Source organism: Pseudoliparis swirei, chromosome 1, assembly GCF_029220125.1.
Source record: "Pseudoliparis swirei isolate HS2019 ecotype Mariana Trench chromosome 1, NWPU_hadal_v1, whole genome shotgun sequence".
NCBI lineage: Eukaryota > Metazoa > Chordata > Actinopteri > Perciformes > Liparidae > Pseudoliparis > Pseudoliparis swirei.
The window spans coordinates 3443401-3460823 of record NC_079388.1 but is presented as its reverse complement, the minus strand read 5'-3'; the positions used below and the strand labels follow the sequence as shown (position 1 = coordinate 3460823).

The 17423-nt window shown below is 43.9% G+C and overlaps 1 protein-coding gene across 2 annotated transcripts; it reads right to left on the bottom strand.

The window, feature by feature from the left end:
• Nucleotides 1-985: 985 nt before the first annotated feature.
• Nucleotides 986-16360, bottom strand: klhl43 (kelch-like family member 43). Of its 2 annotated transcripts, none has more exons than XM_056418908.1 (7): nt 16126-16360; nt 7491-8058; nt 6042-6190; nt 5291-5637; nt 3658-3957; nt 3403-3578; nt 986-2935 (listed from the first exon to the last, which is right to left on the bottom strand). In XM_056418908.1, the coding sequence occupies exons 2-7, from the start codon at nt 7841-7843 to the stop codon at nt 2209-2211; spliced, it is 2052 nt and encodes a 683-aa protein (XP_056274883.1). In that variant the 5' UTR covers nt 7844-8058; nt 16126-16360; the 3' UTR covers nt 986-2208. The 2 variants fall into 2 exon arrangements, with proteins under 2 accessions (XP_056274883.1, XP_056274890.1); XM_056418915.1 differs by lacking the exon at nt 16126-16360 and adding an exon at nt 9994-11796.
• Between the last annotated feature and the right edge of the window lie 1063 nt (nt 16361-17423).

Below are 17423 nucleotides of genomic sequence, written 5' to 3'. Positions count from 1 at the left end.
CGAGGCTCAGAGCACAAGACTTGTAGACTTGTTCAGGCCAAAGAAAAGTAAGTTGGTTCATGAATAACTTTAACCATATTATATATGACAACGTATATTTGTTATTACTATCATTATAGGGCCCGATCACTGACTTGGTTGGAACGGAGGATCTATTAAAATGATTATTAGATTTGTGGTCGGAACAATAAAATGACCGAAGTTCGAACAACGTGGATGTGGTGTGGTGACAAAATAGTCCGTCCCCCCCCCCCCCGTTACCTTTTTCACCCCTCATGAGTTTGCAGGCAGGCTTCAAGTTGACTTGTAGGGGAAAACAACCTTTAAAATCTTTTAAGTCCCTTTGGATAAAAGAGTCTGCTAAATGACATGTGATGGAAAAATCAGGAACATCTTGATATGAAATCGGACTAACTGGTAACTTTCCACATCTGAGGTAAACGATCCAGACCTCCACCAGGAGACATGGAGGGGAGGGGGGGGGCCATGGCAGCAGGCTTCAGACACAGCCAGGCCCAATGGGCCCTACACACCATGCTTCATGTTTATCTTCCTACTTCCATTGGACTGCTTAATTACTTTGCATAAATGTAAAAAAAAAAAAAATCTTGGAGCATATAAAGTGAGATCCATAAGCAGTAAAGGACATGACTATATTATTACATAATTGGCTCCACCTACAACAGGTGTGTCTTGCCCTTGATTGCATCAGTGATATATTTGTGAATGGACTCACTGCAGGAGAACTTCATATTTTAACACTTAAGTTAAACGAGCAAGAACATGAAGTAAGATTGTATTTTGGGATGCGAGTCCTTCCCCACCGCACGTTAGTTCATCCTCCTAACGGACAGTCATGAGCCCTTTATAGCTCCATTTGATCTAAACGTGACCTCTGACCTCTGAGGATGCTTCTTGCAGATTCTGTGAGACTACATTTCCCAGCTGGTCTGACGTGAAGTAGAAATCAGGACATGAGACGAGACGTTTCGATCACTTTGGCTTTATTCAGTGGAACCACCAGGGGCTCGTCCGGTAACGCGGAGGGATTCATCCAATCAAATGAGCCCGATTCACCTCGTTAAAACAATATCCATCCATAACTCGTCAATGTGCAGCTTCTTTCCACCCGCTGGCGTCTCACTGGCTCTTCAGTTGGTAGTTTCTTAGTTTCAGTAAAAATTAAGATCCGTCGGATCTTCAAATGTTTTAAAACAAACAGGCGGGTTTGTTTGAAATTGTTGGATTTTTCAAATAGATTTTGAATAAATATTCTTAATTTTCTGCTTTAATGCACATTTCTGCACGTTGTTTTAATTCAGCCTTTCTCTTGTGTTCACCTCAGAATCCCTTTCGCATTGCACTCATATAATATTCATATATTGAAGTACTACATCTGTTTTTAAATACAGGTTACAGTTGAGCTTCACTTCTTCTGACAAACATCAGAGACATTAAAGAAGAAGCCGGCGTGTGTTCGTTACTCACATCAAATTTACTGGTGAGAAATCCTGATTATTACAATCTGTCAGAATTGGCTCATATTCCTGCCATTCACTCGTCTGTCGCTCACACACACACACACACACACACACAAACACACACACACACATCGTCACAGTTGAATGCCACACACTCTTTTGAGATGCATCGTTGTTCACAAACCTTTCAAAGTTTTTTCAACACACTCGAGCGCAGACGGCCTTTGTTCCCGTCTTCATCGCTCCTCCTCCTCCTCCATCATCCTCTCTACCTCCACCTGCTCCACGATAATTCATCCCTTCCTCACGCTTTTCTTCTCAGTTTGCGTGGATGTAAAACCTCCTGAGATCACTTTGGATCACTCTCGCTCTCTTTTTATTTCCTTTTTGCAAAACCAGCACATGGACACTTCATATTTCTGTATTTTAGATTTGAGTCTTTCTCTTGAATAACAGTGGAGGTCAGATGTCAAGTAAATATGATTATTAAATACCCCAAATCCCTTTAGGTTAAGCATTGAGGATCAATGGAAAAGGTCCACATGTCAGTGATTTCATTGTTATCAATATTTTAGTTACATTTTTATAAATATGTAAATATATATGTATTCGTTATTTAAATTGTAAGTATTTCTACAATATAATTTATTTAAATAATGCTACGGGAAAAGAAAAGAAAAACATCCTCTACCTTGCAATGTTTTCTACTTTACTGTCTTTTCGATTTTTAAAAATTCGGCGTGTTGCGGTGCAGCTGGCGGCGCGGCGCGTGGCGCGGCGGCAGGGTCAGGGTGCAGCAGGACACGCCCACCGTGGGCTCGGGCAGATCCTCCGCCACGGACCAGCTGTCCGTGGCCGGGTCGTACTTCTGCACCGCCGCCTTGTAGCGCTTCTCCGCCTCGTTCCAGCCGCCCAGCAGGTACAGCTTGTCGGCCAGCGGCGAGAGGCCGGCGGTGCTCACGCCGAGGAGGAGCGGGGCGGCCCGGCTCCAGCCGCCGCTCTCCGGGGAGAAGACCTCCACGGAGAGCACGTCCACGCGCTTGCTGCCGGGCCCCAGCTGGCTCCCTCCCGCCACGTACACCTTCCCTCCCAGGGCGGCGGAGCAGTGCCAGCCGCGGGGCGTCTCCATGGGGCTCTTCTCGCTCCAGGCGTCGGCGTCCAGGTTGTAGCACGCCACGGAGCGCGAGTAGGCGCAGTTGATGTACCCGCCCGTCACCAGGATGTCTCCGGAGGGCAGGGTGGCGCTGGAGTGGCAGCAGCGGGGCACGACCATGGGGGCGCGCATCTGCCAGGCGTTGGAGGACGGCAGGTAGCTCTCGGTGGTGGCCAGCAGGCCCTCCACGTTGCGCCCGCCGATGGCGAACAGGCGGCCGCCGCTGGCCGCCAGGGAGAAGTGGGTGCGGTGCTGTCGCATGCTGGCCAGGTGGAACCAGGTGTTGAAGCGAGGGTCATATCTGTTGGAGGTAAAGGTCAGAGGGGTCACCTTCAGAGGGGAACCCCAGACCCCAGTAATGACCCCTGACCTTGACACTCAGACCCCAGTGATGACCCCTCACTCTGACACCCAGACCCCAGTGATGACCCCTGACCTTGACACCGAGACCCCAGTGATGACCCCTGACCTTGACACCCAGACCCCAGTGATGACCCTTGACCTTGACACCCAGACCCCAGTGATGACCCCTGACCTTGACACCCAAACCCCAGTGATGACCCCAGTGATGACCCCTGACCTTGAAACCCTGCTTCTCAAAATCTAGATGTAAGACTTTGTATTACATGGTGCATGTTCCCCTATTAATTTAGGCGTAGTCAGATTATGAACCTGCATATTTGGGAATGATAGCGGCCTCTGTGGTTTACTGTGCCGATGTCGGACATAGCTATGTCTTGTGAGGCCTAAACAGCAGCACCCTGCTACCTGCTGAGGGTGTTGACGGCGTGCTTGGCCTGGTTGCGCGCGTCGTTCTGGTCCTCCCCTCCGGCCACGTACAGGAAGCCGTCCATCACGGCCACACACTGGTTGAAGCTCTTCGCCGGCAGCTGGGTGAGGTGACGCCAGGTGGCCGCTCCTTCTCGAGGGTCCCTCCACATCACCTGGATCACAGAGGTCAAAGGTCAGTGAGGGTTTTTACTCAGGTGGTGGATAGAGACGACACGACGCCAAAGCACCGACCTCCCGACTGAGAGCCCTCTCGGTGAGCGACGGCCGCCCGCCGACGGTGAGCAGAGTCGGCTGCGCGGCCCGGACCTGCGTGTGTCGGGACTGCAGGGTGTTCTGCTGGAAGGGCAGCAGGTGGTAGTTCATGGCGTCCACCAGCAGGCGGTGGCAGTGCGGGTCCATCATCATGCGGGGCACCGGCTGGATCTGGCTCACCAGCTCACTGGCGGGGATCGTCTCAAAGCGGATGTGTGACAGCAGCTCGGCGGCGTGAGGCTGACGAGAGGCGTCGAAGTCGAGCCACCTCATGGCCAACTGGAGGGAGAGTTTACAGATAATATAAATATATATATATATTTATTTATGTATATATATAATTCTTTATATATATCTATATTTAATTATTCATACATATGTATATATATATCTATTGATATATGTTTTTAATATATGTATTTATATATATTTATATATATTTATATATATATATTTATTTATTTATATATTTAGTCATATATATATTTAATTATATATATATATATATATTTTTTGTAGATATATAATTAGTTATATATATAATTATTTATATATATTTATATTTATTGATGTATGTTTTTAATATTTATTTATTTATTTACATATACATTTATATTTAGATATATCTTTATATTTATATATATACTGTATATATATATTTGTATATATATTTTTTCTTTATATATATATTTAGTATTTATTTATATATATTTATATATTTATTTATATATATATATATATATATATATATATATATTACATAGCTAAATGCCATGTGTTATAAAATAAATATCTTTATATCTTTACATAACACTTTTCAGTAAACCCAAGGTAAAAAGAAAAGGTGATTAATGTGTAGAGACATGAATGATGTTATTAGGAGGACAATAGGAAATATTTGTTTTAAAAGCCAAAAATATTTAATAACTTGAGCTAGTGGAAATAAAAGAAAAGTAAAACACTTTTAATTCATTCCTTCAACTTCTATGATAAAGGGGAACAAAATACTGAAAGGCCTTTTTTTTCAACAAACTGACTAGAGGGTAGATAGAAATTATAACGCTTAATATTTCTTTTAATTATTTAACAAGCTACTTATTAAATTCAGTTATATGTTTACTCGTCTGTTAACATTTTACCATTTTTGTTGGTTTTGGGAATCACCCAAGGCAGCAAATTAAAATAAGTAAATGATCTAATAAAAAAACAAAATCTAACCAAAGGCATTTATTTATAAACTTGATCAAAACAAAAGTGACAAAAGTCAAATCTAAATGAAATCACAACCTGAAATGGGATCACAGACTCACATGTGGTCCTGTTTATAAATACAGCGATCGCTGCTTCTCTCAGCTGTCCGTCTATTTATGACAGAGTGTCATATGAATACACACGCTCTCTTCCTGCATACTGCATGATACTCTCAGGCGTTCTGCTCTCACTGCTGCATGGGTCTGTGTTATGCTTTGAGCAGCTGCTCTGGGGTCTGTTTTTAGGGCCTGGATGAAAATAGCAGGAAGGCCCAGAGGGGTCGTACAGTTACTGGAATCCTGTCGCCTCCTAGAGGACCGAGCACTTCTCCTCAGTTAGGAGATAAAGTTTGACCTCTGACCTGGAAGGCAGTGACCTCTGAAGGCATCAGCAGCGCTTCGTCCTGCAGGAAGTCGGAGATCTGCTCCAGGGTCAGCTGGGTGAAGAGCGCCGTGTCCGCGAACTGCACAAAGTTCTCCAGGACGAAGCGGCGCGCGGCGGCGCTCACCGAAGTCAGGCCGTAGGCGGACGCGATGTTCCAGATGTAGACGCAGGTCTGCACGTTGAGCTCCGCCAGCAGGAAGTCCATGCACATCTTGAGCAGCTGAGGGATCTGCAGGGTGGCGGCGGCCGAGACGGTGCAGCCGATGGTGTACAGGGACATGTGGACGCGGCCCAGGTAGGCGAAGGTGATGACATTGGCCAGGCCTGCAGGCGGAGGGGGGACGTTTGATTGTGGGACACTCAAGTCCTGAAAACAGATATCTTTCCTACGTTTGATCTCCTCAATGCACCAATTGAGGCTTTATGACGCTGAGTCAAACAGCACGTTGTTTTGCATGTGCAACTAATATTTCTTTAAGTATTAATCTGATTTTTTTCTCAATTCATTCATCATTCGGCCTGTAGAATAGGGACTAGAGGCCATCACAACACTCAAACATGTTAAATTTGGCTTCACAATTGTCGAGCTGATTGGTGAAGTCTGTGAATCGACTAATCTTCCTCAATTTATAATATGATATTACAAGCTTTGGAATCTTAATTTGAAGTTCAGATATTGTAGACATTATGTAATACCGTGGCTCCTCAACATGAACTCCATTGTGTACCTAGAGGTGAGAGGGAGGGCAGCTCCAGGCGCTTCATGCCCGGGTCTTTGGCCAGAATCTCCCTGAAGTACTGACTGATGGAGGAGATCACCAGCTTGTGGACGTCGAAGGCCTTCGTCTTGCAGGCCAACTCCAGGTCCGTCAGGAACCTGAGGAGGAGGAGGAGAGCAGGAGGAGGAGAGCAGGAGGAGAGCAGGAGGAGGAGGACACACATGAGACAATAACTCACGTTATGATGTTGTACCGCGGACAATTGTGCAGATCCTTAATGTAAAGTATTTTAAAATAAATGTATCCTAATTGCATTATATCACAACTGTATCATGATTGCATTACATTGTAATTGTATTACATCGTGATTATATTGTCATTTCAGCATATTGTTATTGAAGCGTATGGTAAGTGTATTATAACTGTAGCCCTATGTTGTCTCTTGTACTGTATCGTCTAGTCATGTAAATGTATTCGTGTATATCGTATTGTAAGTATCGTAAGTATGGTCATATTTATGGCAGGTATCGTATCGTAAGTATGGTGATATTTATGGCAGGTATCGTATTGTAAGTATCGTAAGTATCGTGATATTTATGGCAGGTATCGTATCGTAAGTATCTTGATATTTATGACAGGTATCGTATCGTAAGTATCGTGATATTTATGGCAGATATCGTATTGTAAGTATGTTGATATTTATGGCAGGTATCGTATTGTAAGTATGTTGATATTTATGGCAGGTATCGTATTGTAAGTATCGTAAGTATGGTGATATTTATGGCAGGTATCGTATCGTAAGTATCGTGATATTTATGGCAGGTATCGTATCGTAAGTATGTTGATATTTATGGCAGGTATCGTATTGTAAGTATCGTAAGTATCGTGATATTTATGGCAAGTATCGTATCGTAAGTATGGTGATATTTATGGCAGGTATCGTATTGTAAGTATCGTAAGTATGTTGATATTTATGGCAGGTATCGTATCGTAAGTATGGTGATATTTATGGCAGGTATCGTACCATAAGTATCGTAAGTATGGTGATATTTATGGCAGGTATCGTATCGTAAGTATCGTAAGTATCTTGATATTTATGGCAGGTATCGTATCGTAAGTATGGTGATATTTATGGCAGGTATCGTACCATAAGTATCGTAAGTATCGTGATATTTATGGCAGGTATCGTATCGTAAGTATCGTAAGTATCTTGATATTTATGGCAGGTATCGTATCGTAAGTATCGTGATATTTATGGCAGGTATCGTATCGTAAGTATGGTGATATTTATGTCAGGTATCGTATCGAAGTCGTAATCTGGTATGGTGACGACTCGTGCGTGTATCACATGGTCGTTGTATAGTTCTTGTATCACGCTCTGTGGTCGTATCCTAACTGCATCATCCTGTAAGTGCATAGCATCCACTACGAAGCGCTACAGGAAGTCCTTTGACCCACTTCTCCTGCCGCATCTTGCTGAGCTCCTCCAGCAGCGCGTTGCCGTGCAGCGGGCGCGTCAGCTCGCTGCCCAGGCCGAGGCCGCGCTCCCCGGGCGTGATGACCGGCAGCGGCAGCGGCAGATTGAGGCTGTTCAGCTGAGCGATGTCCAGCGCCGCCATCTGCTCGATCTTCTTCACGCCGCTCTCCATCACCACCACCCCGTCGCCGCGGCTCTCCACCTTCAGCTGCACCGCGGCGACCTCAGGGACGGCGACCTCAGGGACGGCTTCCACGGCGGGCTTCTTCTGGCGGGAGGCCTTCTTTTTGGGCGCCATCGTTTGACCGTTGAGATCTCTTTTGGGTTTCAGCATGAGGTTACGTCACGCTGACCTGTTTCCTACAGGAGGTAAGATGGGTCCCTGAGTTGACCTCTAGGCAGGTTGGTCAGCAGAAATGAATTCTTGAAGGTTTCTGGACACTCGGCCTCGGAGCTGAAGTCCTCGTCTCTGATGGAAGTTGGAAATGGTTCGACTGGTTTGGGATTGTTTGTTTGTTGGTGGTTTTGTTTGCACACGGCACACAGCGCCTGAAACACAAAGAAGGAAAAGACAAAGATTGACTTGTCATATAGCGTCTCATAGGGTCCATTGGACCTGCCTGGGTCTGATGCCCCGCCCACTCCGCCTCTCTACCTCCATCTGCCTGATGGATCACGGAGGTCTGGATCGTGGTCCATGCCTACTACCAACTATTCATACACTCTGTCATACTCATTGAATGTGTTGTAACTATGTAATGATTCCTTCTGGTCACATGACATATATTGTTCATCTGGTCACATGACATCTATTGTTCTGTCCATCCTGGAGAGGGATCCTCCTCTGTTCTCTCCTGAAGGTTGTTCCTGATCCGATTTGAGGTCAAAGGTCAAAGGTCAGGGATGTCTATGTGTACAGATTGTAAAGCCCTGTGAGGCAAATTTGTAATTTGTGAAAATGGGCTATACAAAATATATTGAATTGAATTGAATATGAAAAGGTTGCATCTTTATTTTATGGGTCTTTACATTCATCAATAGAAACCCGTTGGCTGTCGTGTAACCGGCCCTTTAAAGGTCCAGTTTAGCACTACGGGACTTTATGGAAAAACACAGCCACGTTGCTTCTTGAAGGCCACCAGTGTATTCATTCATTCAATAAACTGTGTTCACTCCCATGTCATAATATCTATTCCGACTTCTGAGTTCACATTTAAGACAATGTTGCATAAACCAAAAGGCTTTATTTACTCACATATTTGGCGTAGAAGCACATAAGTAATAAGTCACAGTTTGAATGTTTGTCTAACTTTAGTCATTCTTTTGGATTCATTGAATAAATGTTGGCTGATTTTTTTGTTCTCTCGTTTTTGACTTTCTTAATCAACGTGGCTTCAACAGAGACAGAGTGATAACACTTTGACACCGATAAAAAGAGAATATAGTGTCCACAGAAACAGATTAGACATGGAAATGTGACACATGACACACTGTGTTTACTTTTCATTCTTCCACTTTTACAAGAGGCGCTCTTCACCGCTCCTACGAGGTTTTGACATTTCCCTTTGATCTTCTTCAGATCTTGAGTTATTAAAGAGAAAGAGGAGTCTCAAAGTCAACCCTGGCAAGTGTTTCCATCTGTTTTAGCTCAGCGTCGTGCTCTTAAAGACACAGCGAGTCACACACTAACTGTGGAATTGCGAACAAGTTTGTTTGGAATTCGAACAATGAAACAACAACAACAACAAAAACCAGCCGTGAGACAAAACCGTAAGAGGTCATTTATCGTGTCAGAACTCGAGCGAAATGTATAATATTAAAGGTGATGAGCGCGTGGAGATTTCCCCCTATTGGCAACATATGTGAGGAATGTTTTTGTTTTTAGGTCCACAAAATATGATAAATATTAACTGATGACATCAAAGAAAGAACAAATCTGGCACAATTCAATAAAAAGAAGAAGAATAGACTTGATGGTATTGATAAAGCCATTTATGGGGACAAATGCTTGAAATTCGTGTTTGTTTGTTTTGTTTTTGTTTTATATTTATTTACATATATTTATTAGGCTCTTTGGAAAAAGTTGTTTAAGCGAAGCCATAACGACAACACGACATTTAGTAAGAGACAACTTTGATATCTACGTTAGATGATGATTATTGGAAGGGAAGTGGTATGATGATTCCCTGTCAGACAAAAACAGCATCTCCAGCATTTTAAAACAAGTTGAAGAATGGTTGAACAAAATTGACAAGTCTGGCCTGCCTGGGAAATATAAGTGCTGGCTCTACCAACATGGCCTACTCCAAAGACTTATGTGGCTTCTCACCATCTACGAAGTGCCAATCACATCAGTTTGACATCAGTGGGGCTCTACATAAGGTCGGGTCAGCTCCGGCTTCCCCTGTCCTCAGTTGTGGAGGAGTTTAAAGTTGCCAAGTGTAGACTTTCCCTCACATATAGGGACTCCGAAGACCAACTCACCAGGGAAGCAGGAATAAGAACAAGATCCGGCAGAAAGTGGGCCACCAGCACTGCAGTTAACCAGGCAGAATCTTCTCTGAGGACCAAAGATACCATCGGGAACCTTTGCACTGGAAGGCAGGGTCTAGGAACATTCCATTTCCAGCAGTGGTCAAAGTCCACTCCCAGGGAAAAGAGGACCATGATCCAGGATGAAGTCCGAAACCTTGAGGAAGAAGGAAGAAGAGCTAAATCCATCGAGCTTGCAACTCAAGGTGCCTGGACAAGGTGGAACCTTCCCAAAAGAACCATCACGTGGAGTGAGATGTGGCGGTTGGAGCCGTTCCGTATCTCCTTTATGCTCCGAGCAGTGTACGACACCCTACCGACCCCAGTCAACTTGCACAGGTGGGGAATGAGGGACCCACTGTGCAGGTTGTGTGGCGGTAAAGGACAATGGCGCACATCCTATCAGGGTGCAAAACAGCATTGACCCAGGGGAGGTATAGGTGGCGCCATGACAAGGTGTTGGCACAGCTCGCAGACACCCTGGAGCAAGAGAGGAGAAAGAAACGTCCAGCCAAAACAAAGCCACTGTTGAGTACCATCGCCTTTGTAAAAGAGGGTCAGAGACCAGCTGTCCAAAGCCAAGCCAAGCAGAATCTCCTGCAGTCAGCCCAGGGATGGGTTTTGGAGGTCGATCTGGGGAGGAAACTCCACTTCCCAGAGGCGGTACTGTCCACAACCCTGAGACCAGATATCATCATGTGGTCCCTAGAGGGTAAGAAGATCATCCTGGTGGAACTAACAGTCCCGTGGGAAGAGAACTGTGAGGAGGCGGCAGAGAGAACGAAAATGAAGTACCAACAACTGGTCCAGGACTGCCGGGACAAGGGGTGGACAACATGGCTGATGACAGTGGAAGTGGGTAGTCGAGGATTCCCAGCTCAATCAGCCTGGAATCTGATGACAAGGGTTGGACTAAGAGGCCACGTGAGGAAAACAGCCGTTCGTAGGTGGGGAGAAGCGGCAGAGAGAGCCTCCTGTTGGCTCTGGCATAAGAGAGAGGACACGAGCTGGAAGCCTGGAGGAGGGGGGCAGTGACCTGGCCAATCACTGCTGACCCGCCAACTGGAGAGTGTTGTGGTTAAGGGTTGAAACACTCTAAGAAGGTTGGGGACCACCTGATGACCCCTCCTCCAGGCCAAGGCTTCATCCATTAGAAATGGATTAAAAATAGCATCTTTGATGTATTACAAAACTGATCCTGTTTATTTCCGTTAAGATTTCTAAAAATAAATTGTCATTTTCTGATTTTACTCTCTTGTGGTGACTATGGGTGAGTGGGTAGCAGGTCCGTCTTTCAATCAGTGGGTTGGAGGTTCAATCCCCGCCCTAGTCGATGTGTCCTTGAGCAAGACACTTAACCCTGAGTTGCTCCCTGTAGCTGTGTCTACGGTGAATGAATGTAACAGTATTGTAAGTCGCTTTGGATAAAAGCGTCAGCCAAATGACATGTAATGTAATGTTAAAAGGTTAGGGCTCTTATAAGCTAGATAGCTTCAGCCTTAACCCTTTCGGCCAGCCACATATATCTTTCTTCTTCTCTTTAAATTACTGGTGGTTGTATATTTTGCTGATCGGAAAAAAAACCTCAAACTCAAATACATGCTTCTAAACAACAACAACACTGCTGCGGCTGCAAATTAAAATTGAGGTTTGACTTCTGAAGTAATTTTCTTATCGTTAATTACCTTCGCATTGAAAATGCGGAAGGTTATGTTTTGATCGCCGTGTATATATTTATTTGTATGCGTGTTACTCACATAACTAAAAAAGTATTAAACCGAATCGCATGACATTTGGTGGGATGATTGTTTATTATCCGGGGACCATTTGATTAGATTTTGGGGTCGATTGGGTCAAAGGTCAAGGTCATGAAAAGGTCAAAATCTTCTTTTTACCATAGCACGGTCAATTTGTATCCAATTGGCATGCAACTAATGCCAAAATGTTCATAATGCAATGCCCAATCTTGTGATATGTGAAGGTATGCGCTCTACCGAGTGTCCATTCTAGTTTAAACTGTAGTGACAGAAGCTGAAGAGGATTCATCCAGTCACTGACTCACACACGTCTGCTACGACCTGAGCTGTCCCCCGTCGGCCTGCGTGGTGTTCAATGTCCTGTTATTACCGGTTATTGTTAGATTCAGCTGAAGCTTCTCATCGTTGCCTTTTTCACGTCTTGTATTCACACCGATCTTTTGCCTGCCGGGCGGTCGCTCCGCCGCTCCGGTCCAGAATGAAATAACTCAGCCGCTGTTGGATGGATTTCACGAATCTGGTCCCCAGAGGATGAGTCCAATCACTTTGGGGATCCTCTGACTCTTCATCTAGCGACTTTATGCAGTTTGTCCAATACTTTGTTTAATGATCGGCGAGTTATTTTAGGATCAGTTTGATGATCTGCAGAACTAAAGATGTTCCCATCAGAGCCAGTATCTGGTTTGTCTGCTCTGGGCTACCGTAGCAACATGGCCGCCAGCTCCGTGAAGTGGACCTGCTCATTATGTGATTATTTAAATGTCTCCTCACAAAAACACCAACTTTTTCAGGTGATTATGCACTATTATTAATATTATACTTTTATCCAAAACAACTTACACTCATGTTACATTTATAAACCGTAGAGACAGCTACAGGGAGCAGGTCAGGGTTAAGTGTCTTGCTCAAGGACAAATCTACCAGGGCGGGGATTGAACCACCAACCCCCTGATGGAAAGACAGACCTGCTGACCACTGACCCCCAGCATGATATTCAGTTCCCCTCAACGCTCCACGGTGTGTTATGTAACTTAAATTAGACATTCTATGATCATTTATGTACTTTGAAAGTTTCTTGAACTTCACACTCATGAAACGTACAAATATTTGTGGACACATTAAAGACGAGTGACGCTGAGACTAATTGATTTTTTCCATTACTTTTCTTAAACTAAAGCCGTACTGTCTCTATAGTTAAATACCTTCTGACCATGTCACATCTCTGTGTGTGACCTCTTTCATGACCTCACCCAGCGGCCCTCTGGAATAATGCTGCCGATGCTTATAATGCCACCGCGAGTGCTTCTGACCACAGACATGTTCGTGGCCCTCCGCTCCTCCTCCTCCTCCTCCTCTTCCTCCTCATTCACTCACCGTCTGAACTTGGCTCTTTTTAAATAGCATCGATTGGCTCGGGGGGGCCGAGACCGGACGGGGCAGCAGCTGTTGTGTCATATGAGGACACACACACACTCACACACACCACCAGCCCCCAACAACCACCACCATCATCATCATCCTCACTGACAGATCCACTGGCACTAATAACAGCACCGCAGCCCAGAGGGAACATGGTGTCATAGGTCGTCACACCTTCCAGTTAATGTGGTAATGCTTTTTTTATAAGTACTCAAATTCCTCATCATGTCTGTATAATGACCTGTGACACTGATTACAGGTACAACAGGTTTTAACTCCTGCACTCCCACTTGAATCATTTCAAATGAACGCTCAAGATAACCTATTCTTAGTCACACAGCTCGTGTATTTCTACTGTATTTTACTGTGTTTTCAAGTATTTGTGTATGTGTGTATGTTGTATTTGGGGACAGACACCAAACACAGTTACGTGGTGACAAGGTGGTATGAGTTTCTCAATTATGTTTTTAAATTCCCAAACAGAATGTACAGAAACCTTAACATTAAAGGCCTGAGACTAAAATGCAGTAATCCACATGAAGCAAGGTACTTAACTTAAAGGTATTTATGAAAGATTTCAATGCAAATCATCCATCTGTGGGTCGATCGCAGGTGTGCCGCTTCAATTTGCAGATGGACATTTCCACATCCTGAACCTCCCGTGGTGGCAACCCGGTCACGTACCATGTGTTTGCTGAGTGTATTGAAACTGTTCCTCGATGCGAATGAAGACAATTACAAGTAATTTCAGATTCCTCCGTGGTTGTCAGGTGTGTGTGTGTGTGTGTGTCAACTCAAACAGAAAAATATGATGTTTAGTGCGTGAGTAAAGGAGAAGGGCGGTCAGTAATCTTAGCACTCGGGGCCCTTCGGTGTATTTTTAGACGCCGACCTCGGCGTGTGAATCTGCTCCGAGTGTTTGACGCTTCACTGAGTGAAGAAGACGGCTGACATGAAGAGAAGTGGAGCTTCGGTCAGAGCTGTTGTTTAAGTGTTTAACTGTGAGCAACAAGCACATTGCTATGATTCCAGCTCACGTAGTGTCTGTTTATTCCCGTGATTGCGTTTGGGCACAGGTCTACTTTTTAAGTCCGGGCAGGGCCAGCTGCTTCCAGTCTTTAAGCTAAGCTAAGCTAAGCCGCTCTGCCTACATGCTAATATAATTCTACACACTTAACTCTCTCCTACAAAGCAAATAATTGCATTCGCAAAAATTGAAAACTCCTCCTTTTAAACCTGTGGTAGCTGATTTATTTGTCTACTTGTGAAAGGCGAAACAGTAGGCCTAGCATGTTTTAAGTTGACGACTATGTTAGCGTGCAGTTACGCATAAAGCAGCTACATCACCACTAGGAGTCGTGTTAGTGTCCACCTCATGGTTGTACGTCCACATTTCTCACTTTTAGCTCTGTTTGAGTTCTCCACCAACTCCAGAGGAGGATAACTGTCTGGCTAGCGGCTAAATGCTCCACGATGTCTCCCGGCTAGTTGCTACCGGGGTCAGGCTGCTGCTCGATGCTGAGCTGTAGTGAACGCTGGGCTTTCACAAGGGCTTTTTTTAATGAAAATAGCTGCGGCCAAAGAATACAATATGAGAGCGGCAGGATAAAACTAAAACAGTTGCTTTGAATTCAAAACAAAAAGACGCAGTATAGTTGATCCTATCGAGGCGATAGCTCCCTTTGGGGTTGTCAAAATATTGATTACAGCTGCTTTGACGCTCAGCCCTTCAAGAATGACCCGTGATAAACTCTGGAGAACGTGAAGGCTTTTACGTGTCTTAACAAACATGAAAACATCATCACTGGAACACGGCAGCCTGAAGCTCAGTGACGTTGAAGTCATGTGACCGAGCTCTCTTACGGCCTAACATTAGCTTCTCACTCCTTCCGATTGTATTCACGCTCATAAAAAATCCTTTAAGTGATGTTCATTGTTCAACATTACCTGGCTGAACAGAAGTAAGTATCACACATGTTTGCCAGAGTTTAATTCTGCAATAATCCAAAATACAATGGAAATATCCAAGTGTTTCTGTTATTTCGTGCACCAACACACACAAAACGCCCCCCTGCGCGCCCCCCCGACTCTTCTCTCGTTCTGTGGCTGCAGCTGAATTCCTCGTCTATCTCTGCGTGTATTTATAGGTGCCGACACACACATCATGCACTTTGTGTGTGTATTTTGTGTGTGTTCTACTGCTAAGGACTGGAAAGAGAAGGACACCCCCTCCCCCTGCAGAGTAGTAATATCCACACGGACACTGGCAACTTCTGCACATCGTTTCCATTCAGCATTAAATATAAATATACGTATACATTACTAATTAATACAAATACGTCATTCAATGTATTAATTAATATGGGGTTCCCAGTGGTGGTCGTCATATAGTATATTTTACTTCAATAACACTCTGTAAAAACACTCTAAAAGCACCTGTTGGGCATAATACTAATGTCATATATTATCTGACTATTACAACTGAAGACATTAACATTAACACACAAACAGCATTTCAACGTTCCGGCTAGCGGTGGAGCTAATATTAACTTATTTTTATACTGTTGGATAGTTTGATATTCTATGAATGTATGTGTTTTGTTTGTAACATCTTCAGAGTAACTATAACTCCAGCTGTCAGATAAATGCGGTGACGCAAAAAGTACAACATGTCCCTCCTAAATGTAGTAGAAGTTTAAAGTAAAGCACAAATACCTCAAAGTGTACTTAAGCACAATGCTTCAATAAATGTACTTCCCTGGGGGGTTCTGTCGGTTTGCCTCTAATGAAACCTCTGAGGATGATAGTCAGTGGAGAACACAAGACGTCAAACTTTGGTTCCTTCAGGTGACGAGCTCTTCTCGTCCCAACGAGGCAGCACAGTTAGGTGTATAATGTTTATTTTTACCTCTTTCTCCCTCCTGGTTCCGGCTCTTCTTCCCTCCCGGTTGCTCTCTCAGCTTCTCTCTTTAAACTCTCTCTTACGTGCTAACTTGTCTTTATTGTTGTCGTTCTCTAACAGGCTCCTCTGTGCTTCATCCGTCTGTCCTCTATCAGAGGGCTGTGTGTGTGTGTGTGTATGTGTGTGTGTGAAAATCAGGGTATGACTCAATGCCACCCCCCCCCACACACACACACACCCCACCTAAATAATCCAACCACGCCTCCATGGCGCTCACAACAGAGCCTCTTCTTTCACTTCCCACCTCCTCCAACATCCACCTCCATCTCCAAATACAGGCACTCTGCGTCGTCGCCCTCCCCTCCCAAAATATCCCATCAGAGGCCGGCTCCTTTACACACCCAACCCCACCTTCACCCGCCGCGCCCTCATCCCTCATGGCTTCTGGGTGTCGGGTTTTAGATTTGGCCGTGTGTCTGCTTTCTTTTTTTTGGATAGCTAATCTCACTCATTCCTCTCGTACACCAACAAAAGAGGATAAACTCTCTCCGGGTATCTGCATGAGAAGAGTTAGAGTTAATTATCTAATGTGTTTTTCAAGAGGGAACACAGGTTGCCGTAGTTACTAGAGGATTACTAGAGTTACTACAACTGTTAACCAACAGTGGTGGAAGAAGTATTGAGATCCTTTACTTGAGTAAAAGTACCAATACCAACAATGTTAAAATATCCTGAAATTAAAAGTATAATCATACATTTTTACAAAAGGTATCAATTCCTTCTGCCGAATTGCCTGATGACTTTTATTGTTGTATTATATATTCATGTAATTGTTTTTTTCACCAATTCTAACTACTTAAACTAATATTGGATTGTTCAATCTGTGAAAATACATCATAGTTAATGAGTAATATGTTTGGTGTAAAAGAATTATAAACAAATAAATGTAGTGCAGTAAAAAGTACAACCTATCACTCTAAAACACAGTAGAGTGGTGGTATAAATTAGCATAACATGGAAATAATCAAGTTCCACAAAACTGTACTCAGCACATAATTCTCAACCTATCAGCATATTTGTTGATTACATTTTGTATTATAAATCAGACTCTGCAAAGTAAAGTCTACCATAAGTTATCAAATAAAAGTAGTTAATAAAAATGTATATATATATGGTACTTTTATAGTTCGACTATGTTGAGGAAATGTTACTTTCTGTATTCTTGTTGTTCTTAGTTTGTACTCTAGGTTGAAATGCACTTATTGTAAGTCGCTTTGGATAAAAGCGTCTGCTAAATGACATGT